Raw genomic sequence first — 20066 nt, 5'->3', positions numbered from 1 at the left:
TTTCCTGATAAGTTATTTTTCTGCAAAAAATTCACTGAACTTCAGAGACATCATTAATAGAAATATAATTTTTATGGCCATTGAATAATGTTTTTTTAATAGGTCCACTGCTCGTTTAAACTCAACAGTTTGTGCAATGTCTGCTATTAGTCCAGATTCGACCAATCCTGTCGCAACACGAGTCAGCAATGACATTTTACCATGCTATACGAGTCTCTTTTAGCATGTTATACGAACACAATCACAATTTTTCGCTGTGTTATACGAATCCGTGTTATAGGGGATCTACTGTATTCAAACATTTTATAATTTTTCAAAATTTGATACTTTCTCTTATTTGTGTGGAACCATGAAATATTCCAATTTAATGTGGTTTGAAATATCTGAATCAGTTTCTTGGATAATTTTTGATTAATTTCACTATTTAAGTGTCAAATTGGTGTCAAGTCCCTTATTATGCTTTAAAATTAGAAATGTGATAAAATTATTAAAATGACAAACATTTTCTCTTTTATTAGTATACATGATTCAGTTAAGAACATAGCTCATTAGTTTATATTTTTTTTATAGGTATTAAATTGATTTTTTAATGCAGGAGAGAGAGAGACATTTTATTATTTGATAGCTGATATAAGTGTGCAAAACATAATTTGTCAAATTTGTAAGATTTTAATCATTTCTCAGTAGGTGCAACATTTTTTAATAAGAGTATGAAGCAAAAATGGAACAAGATATAGTTTTAAAACTATTTTGTAAAATCATAGAATAGTTAATTGATCTACAGACATTTTTTACTTGATTTAAACAGAAATTAAAATTATTATTTATAACAGAAATAAAATTAATAAAATAAAATTTTTGTATTTTATATTATTACACATTATTCTTGGTAAAGTGTAATAATCTAAGATTATTGAATAACTAATATTAAACCAAATGCAAGTTATTTTCTTGTTTCTTGCTACAGTACATAGATGGATTTTCAAATTATAAGAATTGTTTAAAATTACTATTGTATATACAGTACAATCTAGCAACGTGTTTCCTGGCTGGTGGTCCATGGTCCATCATGTTGTCGAGGTTTTGGGGGTCTGCAAGATGAGAAACATTGAGAACCATTGATATAACAAATACCCAATACATCAGATTTTGTAAATGCTTTGACTATTAGAAAATGGTGCATCTTTTTTGAGAATTCATTGATTCATTAACTATGCATAATTATATTTTATATTTTGTCTGTTGTATCATATATGTATATTCTTAATTTTTAGTGTAAATGTGGAGTAAAATTATAAATAAGGTAAAGAATCTATTTGTAATAACTCCTCTAATTATTTTTGATTGGAAAAACACAATTTATATTATTAAGAATAATGGAGAAGAAAATTTTATTATTTTTTACCATTGTGTTAAATTAAAAAGAACTACGTAGCCATATGTTATCCAGAAAGTAATTTCTGTTTTCATGTGGTGCTGGCAGTAGTGGAGATAATGGTACTACTATGGCAGCAGTGTAGAGTGAGTCAGTATGCCTCCAGCTGTGGCAGAGTGCAGGTTGTGCTTTCTGTTGTCTTGCCTCAACTGCCATTCGGAATCCTGTCAGGTGTGAGCGTGCCTCACAGCTGGCAGAATTCTGAATTGCATTTTAATAAGATTTCTGTTAGCTAAAAAACTCTAAAGATGCTGAAATCTATTATCAACTGTATGAAGTTTATGGAAAGAACACAGTGAGGATGGAGTGAGACAATGATGCCATATGTTCAAAAATGGAAGGACAGATGCTCACAATCAGCAGAGAAGTGGCTGGCCATCTATGATGACTTGATTTGTACATAAAATCTATGAAAAGGTTAGAGAGAATTCCCTATTCACAATTTTGAAACTTTCTAGTGAGTTTCCACAGATTTCACAAATGTTTCTTCATGAAGTGATCATTGGCATGGATGAAATCACAAGCAGCAAAATTCTATGAAATTGAATGCAAAAACTTGTAATGCACTATGACAAGTGTTTAAATTTGGCTGGAGACTACATTGAAAAGTAGCGCAAAAGTGTGATTTTAAGTTGTGTAATAAAATTCCTTCATTGTACTGATGTTTCTAATAACCAAACAGATGTTTCTTTCTGGATAGCCTATGTATAAATAGCAGCAACTAATTCTTAATACTATAAATCCAATTTAATGTTATCATTATATGTAATTTCTTATAGGTATTTTGGTTTTTGTATTCAAAACTATAATTTTGCCATGTCTATAAAGTTGCTAATTGTTTCTATTTTTGAGTAATAACAAGAGTACTTTATTTTCTTTTCATTGCTTTCATTAATTTGATGCATACTCAATTTTTAGTTTATTCTCATAACCATTATGTGCAAAATAGCACTCCTACCATGAAGAATATTTCATTTTGAGCATAAAAATAGTTTATTTTTTTATATAACAGACTCTGAATTTCTGTATTTAGTAAACTGTGAATGCTTATACACCAAATAAACATTCAAATAAAATAATTTTTTAACATTTTGATTGTGATTTCCTTCTATAATATCTATTAAAGAATTGTTACCCATGTTTTTTTCACATTAAAATAATATATACAGCATAGTCAAAAATAAATAGAAATTTCAAGTGGTTGACAACTTCAATCAGTTGATCATTTCATGTGCTGTAGTTGAAAGTTTAACATTTAATAACAACCGTCTAAACTACCGAATGAGGTACGGACCAGCTTTTAACGGTATACAAGCTCTTACCAGGATTTAGAAGTTGGCTGAAGAGGGGCATCGGCCCGAAATGCGTTATGTAATAAAAAAGCGTTCCAACCGAATAAAAAGGATGAAAAATTCGCCCAGTGTTTAAGTTTACGTCACTACATTGTGTCTTCGAAAGAAAAGAAAAGATTTAATAACAAGCTAATGTTAAGTACATTTACTAAGATATAAGAACAGTATCTCAGTAAAGGTAGTGAATCAAATGGTTGCTTCTGAAATTTGAAATGTCCGAAATGTCCAAAATGGAAATTTTACTGTAAGTTCAGGATATCTTGTAGCAAACCTTCAAAATTGTTAAGAATGGTTTTTGGTGAAGACTCTATCAAAGACCTGACTATTTGAGTGGTAAGAGATGTGATACAGATGTGGAAGACAGGCAACAGCATGTAATGCAGTTGTCTGTCAGTAGGACTGTCAGATAGGAAGTTGTCAGTAGGATTCAGGAGGAAATTAGATTAGATCATTGGAAATTGATAGACACTTTGGTTCAAATGGTTATTTCATGTCTATATCCAAGATCCTCTGTGATAATCTCAAGATGTGCAACATATGCAATGCAAGTGTTCAAAGTCCAGTAGTATCTGGTCAAAAACAAAATTTTTGCGCTCAACAGCCATCCTCTCCCCTAATCTTGCTTTGGTGGATTTTTTTCGTTTTCTGATGTTAAAGGAATGTTATCTTACATCATCACAAGAAGTTGAATGTGTTTCATTACAAGTTATCTAATAAATGTCCAAAATGGGCTTCAGGATCCCTTCTAGTTATGGCACGGATATTAGCAAAATTGTATGATAGCAAATAATTACTATTTTGATGACACTGTATTGTAACTTATATCTACTCTCAAAATAAAATATATTTTTTCCTTGTTTATTTTTATTTTATATGTTGATTGAACCAAATGATATATAATCAAACTAGCAGTTATAAAATATAATTTTATTTAGTTCTCAAGTACTGTTATATTTCAGTTATTTTATAATACAAAATTAATTTTAAAAAATGAAACTAAATACTCTTAAGTATTATTTATGGCATAATTTAAAATACAAATTCAAATAAAGTCTAGATTCAGGTTTCTTATACTTTCCTATTTGCCAACCCCCTTTACCTGAGAAAATGCTATGCCACTTCCAGTATGTAGGTATGTAAAATGAGCATACAATTAAAATCACTTATTATTGATAAATCATAAAACTGTTTATTTCAAAACAATTTTTTGATATGCATATTATTTTGCCATTTCTCAAAGACTAAAGCAAATTGCACACTATTGAGATGGATGCACTTGTTTATTTTTACCTAAAGAAGTAAATTTTGCCTGAATATGTGATACTGCAGGAGGCAAGGCATCTTCACTGTTTTTCAGAATTCACTGACATTTTACATTACTTCTTCTTTGTATTTTGTTAATTGGTAGTAGTCTATACTTGATTGTTGGAATGTTATGAATATTTAAAAATTATTTTGATTTTTATTACGACTTCATTCAACTATTAATAAAAATGGCAACTGAAATTTTTTATGAACTTTATCATTATTTGAATATGAAAAGTTTACCATTTTTCATACGGTTAAATTAGAAAGATTGTAACATAAGAATCGTTGTTGTCTAATCATAATTTGGGCAAAGCAAAGTGTCTTGGTACTCAACTAATTAGTTAGACTATATACCATCTGAATGTGTGTTAATGTAAATTTCAAAAAGCAAATTATTCTTTAAAATATAAAACAATTATAGTAACAATATTTTTATACAACTAGAAAGTATATTGAAGGTGCTCTGAAAGAAAATTTGAAGCAGTACAATTTATCATGTAAATAAATAGATAACATATACATTTATTTATATTTTTCCTGTTGAGATAAGGAGATTAAGGAAGAACAGATGGATGCCAGTGAGAATTTATAGGCCTACGACTTCATTGAACCTGAACTCGATGAATTAATTTACATATGAAACAAATAGCCAGATTCTTTATTGGACTATTATGGTCAGTTAATTATTAAGTAATTTGGCTAAAGGTAGAGCCAGTTAAACCCAGAATCTGGCTGTTTGCATGATATCTTAGAAAAATTACCATATATTCTGAATTTATCTAGTTTTAAACAAAACATGTTATACAATTAAGAAACTTTCACATTTATGATATGCAATGCAATGACTTTGAACTAAAAATAATCTTTTAAATCTCTATATGATGATGAACATTAAAACATAAAAATCTTTATATTTATACAGAGATTTTTGTTCTAATTTAGAAAAATCAATTGTCTGTTAACATATAATAGTATACTAATAATACACCAATTTTCTATTAAGAAATATATTTGCTTTCATTTGAAAATTTATATAATTCTTAATTTTTCTCCCTATTCAATGGTATTTAGCCTTTTAGATCTATATGCAATGAATAAATTTATATATTAAATATCTGCAATAAAGTACTAAGTAATGTTTGTTAGCTTCTCAATTCAAAACAATATAATTATAATTAAAAAAAAAGTTACTGTAGTTCTCTTTATATATGGCATATTTATTCTTGCTTTATATATGACAAACTTTTATATATAATAGTAAACAGAGTAAGAAATAATTGTAAATTATTGATACTATGATGATGATAATCCTTATAATAATGAGAATAACTTTACTGTTAACTCAATAATTGGTAGTTCCTAATGAAATTATCAGCATAATTGAATATTTTTATTGTGTCACTCTTAGAGTATTGTTTAATTTCATTATTATTGATTTTAAAATGATGATTTTATGTAGGTCGAGTTCTTCTCGCTCACCTTCTCCATCCATTTCTCGATCTGCATCTCGTTCACCTTCTCGGTCATTTTCAAGAAGTCTTAGTATGAGTAGCGTATCTTCAGCTTCAAGCAGTTTATCTCATAGTTCAAGTGGTTCTGAGTCAGTAAAAGCTGGTCCAGTGAAGGTATCTTCAAAGAAAGGTAATAATAATCTTTATAATTTTCAGCAATTTTTTAAAACTTACTTGCAAAATCTTTCATAAGAATTTCTTTAATCTCATTTTTTTAAAATCTAATAAAATCTCATGAGATTTTAATTTAAAAAATAAAAATAAAGTTAACAACAGTTTTAAAGCAAAACATCAGAACCAGATGAAAGTTTATCAAACATTTAAGGTTTAATTAAGATTATTTATCAAATAATTCTTATATTTCACAATAGTTGAATAAAAAAAATACCAACAATGAAATTCAACACCAGAATTTTTTACATGTTTAAAATATTTAAACTTGTTGGATTGTATACAGTGTTGGACAAAAACAAAGTCGAGTTGATTTTGATGTTAAGTAAGTAACTGATTATACTACAGCAGAAATTATCTTCAAATAATCACATCTATAGGGAATAACTTTAATGTAATAAACTAGCAATAGCATTTTGCCTTCTACGGTGTTATAAATAATACACTACTGTAAAGTTAATGTGCACTAGATGAATGTATTAAGTCACATCAGTGTAATGCAGTAAATCCACAATTTAATAGACTTAATACAACTAAGTACCATATGTGAAATTTAACTTGCCAATAACAAACAGCAGATGCCAAGAGGATTATACAGGACTGAATTTGAGCAAGGTCATATTGTTGCCTTCACGAGACAGAATTATCTGGTGCTGATATAGCTAAACATATTGGATGCTCCAAGTGTGCTGTTAATCACTATTTGACAAATCTTGCAACCTATGGACAAGCTACTTCAACATTTAAAATCAGGAAGATGTGGTCATTTCATTAAGTGCACATCATCCAGCAAGATTATGGCCAAATCATAAGTGAACTGGTCACTGGTGCCAGTCTTTGATTTTGGCACTTTGGCACTGGCAGGAAGACATTTCTGGTATTTATTGATTGTTGTTTCAACTTCACCAAGCATCTGACCTAGGAAATCGTCTTCCAGATGGTCCAATCATTGGTGATGAAGAATGGATTTTCCAGTAAGACAGTGCTGCCATCTAATCATTACATGATTGGTTTGAAGCTAATGGGATTTGACTTTTTCCCTGTAGAAATCTTTGATCTTAACCCCATAGAGAATTTGAGATATTCTATACCATGTGCTGTATACAAAGATGAACAAAGTGCAAAAGTTAAGACTGAACTTAAGACTTAGTCTTTTAAGCTAGGGGAAAATCTTTCTGTAGTAACTCTCAATTGTACCAATAAAGAACCATTTTCTTATCATTATGATAGCTGAAGGCAGCCCTACAAAATACTAGAGCAGGGCTTCTCATATTTATGTTTGTAGATCAGGTTTTTTTATTTTCTAATCCCTCAGAGACCAGTAATTTTGTGAAGTTAAAAATAAAATTAGTTATAAATAGAGAGAACAGAGCTCAACTGCATTTTTTTAAGGCTGAAAAATACAATACAGGTACTCCTCACTTTATGACCTATCTGCTTAACGACCACTCACACTTACGACCAATTGAGTTTCAACCTACAATTCGGGGAATCCCCTTTCTCAGCTTGAGTGTTGATCAGTGGCGAATGGTGACATGCACACTAAGCGTACTATAATAGTCTTTTTATGAATAAATTTGAAGTTTGTTGCATAATTTGTATAATTTTACAACAATCCTATATTTCCAGCACAGGCTCCTCGCTTATTGACCAATTCACTTACCGACGTAGTCGTCAGAACGGAACTCAGTCATAAAGTGAGGAGTACCTGTAATGAAATTTAGTTCTAATTATTTTGAAAAAATGGATTTGTGGGCTGTTTTTAAGTAATTTCCTGGCTCTGATTGCCAGTCTATCCCTGACACTAAGTGTTTAAATAATAAAGAAAACAAATATAATAAAATAACATGTTGAAATACTTCTAAAAATATTTATAGTTTATTAATATACTATATAAAATTATGAAATTTTAAGTGAAATCTCATTGCAGCACAGTTATAAACTGTTCACAAATAATACATTTTCTGCAGCCAGTTAGAGTAGCACTGTATTAGAGCATTTATACTTCATCTGCAGTAATGAGTTTATATTTATGTACGGGTAATGTGTTTATACAATCAAGTTTTTTCTTTTTTGTGAGTGTTATCTGCAAGAAATAGCTGATCTACTTTCTAAATGTATGTTTCACATAATGTTTCATACAAGGTTATTAACTCAGTTTCCCTAATTACAGAATAATATCTTATACGGTGTAATTGATTACTCACTTTCACTGAAATCAACTTGACTTTATGCTTTTGTCCAGTGCTGTAAGAACAATACATTGGCTGACTCAGTACAATGCATTTTGATAGGACATGGACCCACATATAAATGAGGATAATCTGTGGATCCCAATTTATCATCCAATTCTTCAAATCCTCTGCTTTTATTTCATCTTATAGGCTACTGAATTCTATTGATAGTTAACAGCACAGCTCAAATTCATAGGCTTAATTTGCGATATTTTACTGCCTGTATGTGAAACGTGAAGTTACAATGTTTTGTTATTGCAAAATGTTATTTAATTATTGTATTGTAAATCTCCATGTGTAGCTATTCCTGTAGAAATTACTGATAAGTTTCCAACTTAAAGCTAATAACACATAACACATAATAAACATAACACAAGAATATATTTTTGTGAACATGGTAAATGTGTTTTAGATATTTTTTGAATAGTTTGATATATTATGAAGCTAATACATAAAATTACATTGAAGCAAAAATACAGAATTATAATTTTAAAGTAAGTGTCTCTGTTTAGCAGATAACAAAAGCTGATTAAGTAAGCAATCTACATTTAAAAATTATGAAAAATATTTTGTTTTTGTACAATTTAATTTACATAAAATATTGTTCCATTGCATTTTTCTCACACAGAATAAAATTTGTTTATCAGAATTTATTATAGATTAATGTAATTTCTCTGCTCTATTGAATTCCCATACTTATAAATAATTTAAAATTATTTAATATTAAAATTAGCAAATCAATCCATTATTACTGATTTAAGTTTAATTTTTGTTACTAGAACATCAATCTAAACATCTTCAAGGAAACATTGATGCTTCTAAAGAAATTAAGGAAAAAGAAAGTGAAAAGGAAAAAAGGATATCAGAGCCAACTGATATTTCCTCACAGGAAAAGAAATTATTAGGCAATAGCACAAAATTGTCTGCTCGTACAACAGTGCAACCAAAATCAAACAAAGATCCATTGAAACAAACTTCACATAAACAGCCAATAAAGTTAACGTTATTAAATAAGGTAAACCAATAAGATAAATTTAATTATTGTAAGTTTAGTTATTCAAAAACTTTTTAATATAATTTTTTTTTTCTAGAATTCTGAGAAAGCAGTTCTTAAAAGAGAAAATAATAGTAATAAATTGAGAATAACAGAAAAAGGTATAATATTATTAATAAATATAATGTGTGTTAAGTCCCTATTTTACAGAAATGATGATCTAAGTTTTGTTGATATTCAAAATTGATTTTTTTTAAATGAATTTTGCCATTAGTCTTTATGAAAAAAATTACTATTTTTCATTAAGAGTCTACATAAAATTTCATCTCACTTTATATTTTGGTTTTATAAAATTCTTTCAATATAATAATTAATTACTGGATTTATCAGGTTATGTTTGGGATAGCAGTGTAATTAATAATATAATGCTCCCAAAAAACCTTTAACTTGCAGCTTAATAGCAAAATTAAGCTGCATGTTAAAGGTTTTTTGGGAGCATTATGACAGTAAGTGCAGTTTGAGTTATAGAAGATATAGTGATTAATAATATAATTTGTCTAAAAACAGATGAATGGGTTGCTGTCTTGCATCAAAATTTAAATTCTGATTTATTTAAATTTGGATGTAAAGATCATTTTAGAGTGGGACTGAACCCTCATCATGTGTATATCATACAGATGTATTATTGGTTCTATCTGGAGCTCTCCCCAATCTTTACTTCCAGACCTACATTAATTAAAATCATATAATTATACAGATTAATTGGCATTTTCAGTGGATTTTCAAGATGATGCAAATTTATTGAAAGTATCAAGAGTAGAAAGTAAAATTTCAATATTTATTTATATATTTGTGCTTTTATGTAAAGTACTTTTTCTAATTAAATCAAAATCCAGATTGATTTATTAAAGCTTAAATTTCATATTTTCAGTTGACGACCGTAATAGGGCAACTGCCATTGTTACTTCGACAAATAACAGCCGAAAACGGCAGGCATCACCTCCAAGGCCTAATATTAAAGCAGCTTCTACTCCGTCAGCTCCACCTGCAAACGTAGTAAATACTGTAAAAAAATCAACTACATCTAGAAGGGAAGAACTATTAAAACAGTTAAAAGCAGTAGAAGATGCTATTGCTAGAAAAAGGTCTAAAATGAGTTAGAGGTATTACTAATGACGAACTGAGATTCTTGGTAATTTACATAATCACCTGCTCAACTGTCTTCAAGAGAAACTCTTAATACGAAAGAATTAGAAACAGTGGAGCACAAGATAACAACAGCACAAGCAAGTTCTGTTATCTTTGGTGTACAGATTAAAATCCAGCGACATACCAGATGAAGGTGGATAGCATCTAATGAGATGCAGATGTGTAGATGTAATTGGAAGTTTTTTATCCCAACGATAAAATGTTTTGTACATGAAATGGTGGAATCGTTTAGGGCTGATGTAGTTATTTCATCAGAACTTATCAAAATGCCGGATGCAATTTTCTGTTACATTTTCAGTCACCACAAGAAATGTACATAGATCATATGTTTTGTTTTGTCTTAACTTTTTTTTTAATTATGACAATGATAATGTGCTATTATTATTGTTGCTACCCATCTTCATAATTTGTTAGTTTTTATTCTCTTTATTAATTCTTTTTCTGTGTTTAGGTTTATGAAATTGATGAGAAAAATGATATTTGGTAGAAAGTTAACAGCTTAAATTCCCTGTCTGTTTCTATTGAATTCATCTGTTAAAGTAAACATCGGTGTTTTCAAGTCACAAAACAAAAATTGTGAATATGTACAACTCACAAAATGTCAATTCAACTAAATCATTCAATAAAACTTTTAAAAAAGAATTATTAAATCTTTATTCTTTTCACAATTATCCTCAATTATTAATTTACATGTTGAACAAAAGCAAGAGAAATCATATTATTGTGAGTTCACTTATTAATTTTCAATTAAAAAAAATAAACTGACAATTGTTTGTTGTATAAATATAAACAGGATATGTAAATTTGTTAGTTATTCACCTTAGATTTTATGTATGGGGACTTAGCATAACACATGCAAATATTTTTTTTATCTATGAGAAAATTCTTTATTCTTTAGTCAAAACCTTTTTCTAATTAACATAAAGTATCAGTGAAGCAAAATTCAGTTATTTGGATGTGAAAAGTTCAGATAAACAACCACAAAATATTCAGTTAAGTATATATATTGTTAATGTTTTCAACATTGTAAAATGCTGTCTTCAGGTCAAACTGTTTGCTTCACCGATAACTTTGTGGTGTATGCCTTTATACATTGAATATAAATATTTTATTTTATTTGGCAAAATTTCTATTTTCTGTTTACTAAAATTAGTTATGAATTGGAATTTTTTTTAATGAAAGTTTTAGCTTCATTTAAGTTAAATTCTTGTCTCGGTTCCAATTATTACAAATGAACTTGACTTGCATTCAGTAACATAATGACATAATGATTGTGAAACAGATTTAGTACAGGATGGTCAAGATTAAACTATCCTATAAATTATAAGACTAAATTGTACTGCTTAAATTATTTTATTCAAATATTTGCAATAAAAATTCCATAAATAAGATATTTGACATCCTAATCAGAAAGTATCTCTATTTTTATTAAAATTAAAGTAAGGGTCTCCCAAAATGAATGCTGCTATTATAAATTACTGTAATTGTATTAATTATTATCCAAGAAGTATGCAATATACACAAATCGATAGAATAACTGTTACAAGTTTTATTTCCCGTCTGCATTCAATCTTGTCTACTGCCTCCAGGAAGCACTGTAAATGAAATGACCACTCTTCAATAGAGAAAGCATTTTGTTTTCTGCAGTTTGCAAAGTCAGAATCATTCGTTATTGTGCATTATGAGTAACCTGCAGAAGCCACAAAATTGCACCTGTTGTTGGAGGAATGACAACAGGTTTGCTGTAGTGAGTGTGAGAAGAATTTAAGTATCGATCGGATGTGTACAACACGACACTAGGTGCACATATTGAGAAATTGTAATGGGAAAGTATGAAATTTGGACAGTTTACCAAGATTTCTTGCATAATAATTAATACAGTGGCAATAATTTAAAATGTTAGCATTCTTTTTGGAAAGACCCTTATTTATCATTTAAATAAATATACTGTTTATTCTCTTGTATGAATATTTTCTTACAGTTTGTTTCTTACTATTGAAATAATATAATATCAATAGTAATATTAGTTATTATAATTTAGTAAAAAACAAACCTGCAACTTAAAAATCAACATAATTTAAATCAGTCAGAAATTTTTTGTTTAATCAAATGCTTTGGGATAAACACGACAGTTTCTCAAGAGACAACACATGTAAACATGTTTAAGGTCAGTAGTTTTAGAAAAATGCATATAAATGTTCAAAATTAAAAGTATCTTAAATAATGTGTGATGTCCCAATTTTTATCTTTACGTCAATCAAGTTTTAAGAGTAATCATTCTTTTAGAACATTAAAAAAATTAAAGTGATTGTAAAAAATATTTCTGATCGTAGTTTTCAGCATTCTTGCTAACAATTCCGATTTCTGTTGCAATTGAAACTTTTTTATGACCAATCTTATATTTATCTTTTTTGTTCAGTATGTCCTGTTTTCTGCCAGTTGTCCTATATTTGCTAATATGCCATTTTAATAATAAATTTCTTAACTGGAATAAGTGTAAAAATAAATTTCTGCCTATTCCAGCAAAAAATCTTTTAATTTCTCGACGTTTTCGGCTATCTGTGCAGCCATCATCAGGAACGAACATATTGCCGAAAACATTTAAAAAAATTTTTAAAATTTTTGCTGGAACAGGCTGGAACTTTTTATTTTTAATATGCCATTGCAAAAATCATTAGGATTTGAATTAACAAGCTGGAATATGCATGTATTGATTATATTAATAATTAGTTAGTCTTATATAAAAACTTAATTTTTAATGTTATCAGTTTATTTATTATAAATTAATTAATAAGTAGTGAGGACAATAAATTTTTATAGCATTCACAAATGCCAGATGGAGGTGGAGAGGGTAACGGTGCCAACCTGTTACTCTGATGACGAATTTGAGTGTGGAATTGGAAATTTTTCATGTGTAATTTTTTTCCACCCATCAATAGCCAAGTGATAAATCCATTAAACACTGGTAGTTGGTTGCACCCAACTGAAAGGCTGACCATTTTGCAGATTTTCTTCACATATCTTGTTTAAATGGGGCCAGTTTTCCAGTCTTCATGTGGTATACCCATTTGCATTGTCTTATCCTATCAATCCAGTCCTTCATTGCCCATCTGCTCCCATTTGAATCTGGCTAAATCCATGATGGACAAAATTAAAAGACCCACTTAGTATTCAAAAAGGAAAAGATTCAAAACAAAACACACACACACACAATGGCGGCTAAACATTAATTATAAAATGAATACCAGCTAGAAGGCTGAAGCAACAAAAGTCAATTTCCATAGGATCTAGAGTTGGGATTGGTGTGATCAGCCATCTAATACTTAAAATGTAACAAAATTGTAGTAATAATATGTAGTTTATTTTAAGTAAATCATTTAAGCAATAAAACTTATAAACAATTTATTCCATTATACAAATTAAAAATCACCTCCCTTTGATTTTTCCTGGATTCTTCACATCTTGCAGTTATGAGGAATTATGGTAGTACCTCAATATATATTGAGTGGTTTGTCTCAGATCTATTCCTTATAGATCCAATTACAGATCAAGTTAACTGGCAAAATTAAAGCCAACTTTAATGTGTTGGTGCCTTGTATCAATCAATCAAACTAAATTATACTTAATCTTTTCTGTGAGAATTACAGACTTTGTATGCAGTGTAAAATTGTTAGTAGTATAGTTTTTGTTTAAGTAGTATTTTAATTATCCCACTCAAGGGTTAGTTTGCTCCATATTCATTATTAAGTTTTAAACTTATGGCTAAAACTCTTATTATTTACAAAATAACCTCCACTTAAACTTGAGTAATCTATTTTTGTTAAAATAAATAATTATATAAGTCATGTGATTTTATCAATAATTTAAAAATCAAGTATAAAAATATATGAGGAAATTTTAGATGTTATTCAAGGTTAAATATATGTTGCAATATTATTCATAAAAATTCTTTATAATGAGGAAATTTTTGAACATTTTTAAATGATTTATTTTAAGCTTGCTAATTATTACCTGCTCTAATTAAAGCATGTAGAATTCATTCATTCAAAATATTCTTATATAAATATTATATTTTATACTTATTTTAATAGTTTTATTATTCATATACCTTTTTTTGTTTATTTAATATGAAAACATTAATTTTGACAGCTAATTTCTCTTTTTAAAGGTGAAATAAAAGTGATTTTCACTCGGACATCAAGAAACTAAAGATGTATGTATGTGGATATGTGTTTAATTATAAATTAAGTATAAAGATACACAGAACTAGTTATAAATCCACTCTAGAGTGGATTTATAACTAGTTCTGTGTATGTTTATACTTAATTTTAGGAGAATCCTCATCATTTTCTGTTAGCATAGACCCATGGTGATCAAACTGTAGCTCTTCTAGATCCTTACTGTGGCTTCCATATATTATAGTACTTTAACTATATACATATATATAACCGTTCCAGTAGAGGATATGGCTCTTGCAGATTTCTGATATATAGCTCCTATCATGATAAGATTTGGCCCTCCCTGGCATAGACAATAATGTAAATAAGTCGTGAATCTCAAAATTTGAATGTTTTTATTTAACTTATACGTTAAGATGTTTATAAGTTCTACACTCAATTTATGTTATCTTTATATAATGATTATTTTTGTTTATTAAAGTGGAGCAATTCACAATGTGTGATTAGTTTTCAGATTTTTCATGTGTTTTTTTTTTTTCCCAAGCAAATAATTGCTACACTTGGTTAACCTTTAAAATAAGTAAATGTTACAGTTAGGCTCTACTGAATTACCTGTCTACTGTTATAGATTTCAAAAAGGAAGTAATAAATTTCTGTTAGAAATATTTCTTTCAAAACTTCTTTACAGATCAGTTGTGAAATTATTGCTAAATATCAAATAATGTTTAAATGAGTCACTGTTTATTATCTGTTAGTTTACTAAGAAATAGAATTGTTTTTCAATGATTATTTGTTCTATCCGAATGTAATTATCTCTAACAGTATTTTCTGTAATTGTGTTAAGATTTTTCCAATTTTCTATACACTTTTTAAAAAAATTTATGTAGAAAAAAGGGTTTTTGAAAGAGAAATTGGGAATTTTATACAAAGTTAGCTCTATAAAACAGCAATAAGAAAAGAAAATTACTTAAACAATAGAATCACTTCACCTTTTTTTTCTAACTGCAGATTGTAAAAAGGAGGTTAAAAGGAGAAAAATAAACGTTTTATTACTTAAGTACAGGGGAAAAAACGTTTTATAACATCTATTTACAAAGATATTTTTCTTCTATTTTCTTAACAGTAAAAGAAAATGTTGCATGAATGTTAAACTATTTGTAATGAATTTACGAGTTATTTTTAAAAATTTAGTAAAGGAAATACTTTGTCCAATTTAAAAATTAACATAAATGCTCATGATGAGGTGTACAATACTCACTAATTCGATATAGTTTTCTCGTACGATAAAATTATCCTTGCATATAGATGTAATATTTGTCTATCAAAACACATTGTAAATAATTTTTGACAAATTTAAAACCGTGTTGAATACATTTATGTACAGTACTTGAATCTCTGCGTAGTACAGTAAAAATAATGTTGTGTTCCATGATCATTACACGCTTACACCTAAAATTAACTGATATTTTCACTGAATTTTTATTCATTTTTCGAATACGATTCACCGTATAGGCTATTATTTTGATCTTATCCTATGCTTGTATATTTACGGTATGCGGTATACGGAGTATTTTGATTTAGTGTGCATTAACGTAAGTAATTCGTTCGCATTTGACTAACTGTAGGGAAGACTTATTAATGTGCACAAATAATATTTGCATAGGGTCTTTTATATATATACAAATATAATTTGTTTTTAATCATAAACTGTACACGTAGTTAATAAACGGCCCCACGTAGAAACTACACACGAGAGTCCGACAATAGTTGCATGGTTTTTATAGTTACTCAGAACGGAACTTTACGTAGAGTTCCGTTCCTAGAAAGATAAGAGAATTCATCATTTTTGCTTGTTTTGCAACGAATTTATTATAATACATCAAACAGGAAGCAAAATGGACTTTTACAAATGGTTTTGTTGTTGACAGAGTTTAATATTCTGTGAATAAATGAACATTTAAATAAAAATTACGTATTAACAATTCCACTTCTTATCGATAGTGCCCTTAAATTTACTATTAAAAAAAAACTATCTTTCAGGATTTCGTTTCTTAATTTTTTTCCAAGCTTGGCTTAAGCTGTGTAGAAAAAGATTTGCTCATTTGAGGTAGTTGATAGGTTTGGTGTGGTTTTATTCGTATACAGCAAGTGAGACATATGGTCGATCTGCCCAGAGTGGAATGCCTACTAGGAGAAGAACACTAAAAGAAAACCCGGAAACTCAACGTAGTCAGCCCAGCCCATAGGTGGGGGAGTGAACCCATGACCACGAAACCTCGTGTTTGTAGACTGATTTATCGCGTGGCAAACGAAATAATTATCATTATGAGTTGCCTAATTACAAAACGACATTTGGCGATAATTGAGTTAAAGATTTGTTTTGGAATCTCTGTCGAGTCAGAAATCAGACCACCGTATGGTACGATGTCCTCACCGATATTGGTAGGTATGTACAGCATAAAATAAATAAAATATCATCCACGCGATATTATTATCGTTATTTTTATTGCGTGATATCTGAACAATTCTTAAATTTTCCCGAATATTATATTGTAGAAAAGAAAAAATAAACACTTTGTTCTTCGTGAAGTCCTGTTTGAAACATTAATGATCTCAATAAAATTAATTTCTCAATCAACAGTAACGAAAATTGTTCTGTGGTTCATGAAACCTCGTCCAGTATAATAATCCGCATTAATTAATAACCAGGTATTTGAACACGTTCAAGTTTTCGGGTTAATTTCGGATATATGTATCGGCTATTCCACCTATGTATCTAATACGTCGTTAATTAAGTTGGTTTTTTATGGGACTTTCAAGCAAGATGTATTGAATATAATCTATTGTAAATAAAAAGTAATAATATGTTTAACGCTCTGTTCTATGAACACCAAGAGAGCTTTTATTCATGCTTATCACGGGTCTTAACAGGTCTGCAACGTAGACCGATGATGAAAGTTGTGACACCAAATATTCGAGGCAGCCAGCCCACGAAAACTTAGTATATTACGAGAATAAAATTTATTCAAGAGAATAATGTGTGTGATATAACTTTTATGATGTCGCAAGATAACCGATGTAAACGAATATAATTGCCTGTTGATAGCCTATTTGAGTTAACGAAAATCTTCAAAAATTAGCATTTGTTAAGATAAAAATATAATTTTAAAATAATTATTGTGATTTAATAAACAAATAAGCAATATATTCAATTTTTATCAAGTTCTAATAATTTAAAAATGAGTCTCAAGAATGTAAGATTTTTTCGAATATGATGGAATGGTGAGTTCGTAAGGCGGATGAGCGTGAAAAGATATATTATTAAACACTTCAATAGAAAAATATAGACAATGAAATTTACATATATTTTAATAAAAATTGATTAGTTGAAGGAATAAGGCAAAAAAATACGGTGCGATCCTGGGAGGACTTTCCATGGAAGTACCTCTCCCTATTTACATAAACACGTAAAAATATGGTCATAATAAGCAGCCTGCCAGTCCATTAGTCATTGCACCAATTATCATTATTCAGTTACCTACTCGACCACACAATTGGTGGTCTATGTAATAAGATTGATATTAGTTTTCTGGATTTCGATATGTACTTTCTCAGCTATTAGGAAACCTAATGATTTTTTTTCATTTTAAGCAGATTTCAAAAAGCTTCTTTACCTAGAACTGTGTACAGTAAACCCCGCTACAAATGTTTTTTAAAAAATTGTACAGTAGGCCAATTTTAATTTTTTGAGAATAAAGAAACTATGATTAAATTAACGAGTGTTTTTGATTTCCAAAGTTCTTGAAACACCGTACATAACTGTATTAGGTAAGTTACAACAAACTATACTTTGCTGTATGCCATGAAATTCACCTGTCATTTTAAGTATAGCAAACAACGTACTAGAGGCTAGTAAAACGTCTGTGTAGTCTAAACTGTACATATATGCAGTCTTGGATTTTTATTAGTCACGTTTTTTCCTTTGTGGGAGTTAAAGAATCTCTCTAATGTCGATTGCTTTTTTCTCTTCTTCAGGATTTTTCAGAAGTAATTAATAGCATTGTAATTGTAGAGATCCCCAAACCTATTAACCTCACCCTGATTTGGATGCCATTCTAAGACCGTTGTTCTGACATCCTCCACTTCTTCAAAAGATGTTTAATAGCAGATATCGGCATTAATCTTCTGTCGTCAGATCAGTTTCAGGTTCCATTATGAGCTCTTCAATGTTCTTTATTTTTCAGCTGTGATTTTTGTTACTCCTTAAGCTGCTTGAGTCTTCTTGATTATACAGTATCTTTCTTAGATAAATATTGAACTGCGGCCTACTGTAGACCTGTTCGAACCATACTGCCCAGCAACATCAGACGTCTGTCCACTCTCTTCCTTTGCTATTCGGGCGAATACTATAAAAAAATTCAGTCTCGCGAATACTATAAAAAATTGTTTCTGTCAGAAAAATAAAAGGCTGGAATTACAAGGGAGAGTTTCAAAGTTCGGAGGAATACTTTCCGATCAGTATATACCGGGTTGAGCGTCGATGTCGACGCAAGGGCGTCGCCAGAGGGGGGCAGAGGAGCAGTTGCCCCTCCCTAGACATGCGAAAAAAATTATTTAAATGCTAAGTCATTTATTGCCCGATTTATAATTCCCGCGCGAAAAACCCAAGAAGATTATGTTTTAATTAAAATAATCTTCTTAAGCTTCTTAAAATTTATGGATCGTTTTTATTTTACCTACATACAATTCATATCCTCTATCAATTTATATCATCTTGCCTCCCCTGGCCCATTGGCTGGCAACGCCCTTGTGTCGACGTCTCTCGCTCTCCGAAAAGTTTCGAATTGTTGCCTGAAGACAAGAGAAGACCAATCGATATTTATTATTTTACGTCGCTGCTTCTTGTTTATTCTGTGAGGTGTTCGTTATCCGAAATGTGTTCGTTGTCCAAACATAAAAATCTTTCGCAAAAGTATTCGTTATCCGATTTGTTCGTTAACCGAACTGTCCGTTAACCGATCACCCACTGTATTACTGTACCTACTGGCCTATACCACATTCGGATTTTCGTTTTCCATGTCAGAGGAGGAAACACTCCGCTAACCTTCACTCTTATTCGAGTTAGCGGAAATTTACTGTATTTCATATACACATACTTATTCAAAAAGGAAAAAGTTTTCCTGTTATTGTGTTTTCCTTCTCCAATTTGGAAGGAATTTATGATTATGAATAATCTAACATATTGATGTTTATTACCCAGACTCATCACATGTATGAATATTAGAGGAATATTTTAGAGGAGTGCAGAAAGGAAACAATATGTCTTATATGTTTTACTATCTGAGGTAAACCAGTATTACTCTGGAAAACCCTCAGAATGGAGTGCAGCTGCTCCCTCCACATCCTTCTAAATGTATCATATACTGTTATTATTCATCACACCTATTCTTTATCTTACTACTATTCTGTTTTGGTTTGGTTTAATAAATGCTTGATTAATTGAGTAGGTGTTTAGAATTACATTATGTAATAGTAAATTTATTTTCTGTTTGAACAAGGAAGAATTAAATAAATAGCTAAATTAGCATCAGTTTAACTTCATTTTTCACTGAAATTTTTCTTGTAAAAAAAAAAAAAAAAAAAAAAAAAACTGTACTTTGTTAGAGAGGAAATG

General features: G+C 29.5%; 1 protein-coding gene and 1 long non-coding RNA gene across 5 annotated transcripts in view; one reads left to right on the top strand and one right to left on the bottom strand.

The window, feature by feature from the left end:
* Positions 1 to 949, bottom strand: part of LOC136989865 (uncharacterized) — a 255026-nt gene extending 254077 nt beyond the window's left edge. Inside the window, exon 1 of the long non-coding RNA XR_010882969.1 lies at positions 934 to 949. This is a non-coding gene — a long non-coding RNA (uncharacterized lncRNA). The remainder of the gene's footprint in view (positions 1 to 933) is intronic.
* Positions 1 to 10856, top strand: part of LOC136989863 (zinc finger CCCH domain-containing protein 18-like) — a 47342-nt gene extending 36486 nt beyond the window's left edge. For all 4 annotated transcript variants that reach the window (XM_067288146.1, XM_067288148.1, XM_067288147.1 and 1 more), the window contains 4 exons: positions 5555 to 5736; positions 8791 to 9026; positions 9103 to 9166; positions 9937 to 10856. In XM_067288146.1, the coding sequence (XP_067144247.1) occupies positions 5555 to 5736; positions 8791 to 9026; positions 9103 to 9166; positions 9937 to 10166 (712 nt within the window). In that variant the 3' untranslated portion in view covers positions 10167 to 10856. The remainder of the gene's footprint in view (positions 1 to 5554; positions 5737 to 8790; positions 9027 to 9102; positions 9167 to 9936) is intronic.
* The last annotated feature ends 9210 nt before the right edge of the window (positions 10857 to 20066 follow it).

The sequence above is a fragment of the Centruroides vittatus genome, unplaced genomic scaffold, assembly GCF_030686945.1.
Source record: "Centruroides vittatus isolate TY-2023 unplaced genomic scaffold, ASM3068694v2 scaffold_769, whole genome shotgun sequence".
In the NCBI taxonomy this organism is placed as follows: Eukaryota; Metazoa; Arthropoda; class Arachnida; order Scorpiones; family Buthidae; genus Centruroides; species Centruroides vittatus.
Note: the sequence above shows the minus strand (reverse complement) of the source record. Positions and strands in the feature narration are given on the sequence as shown.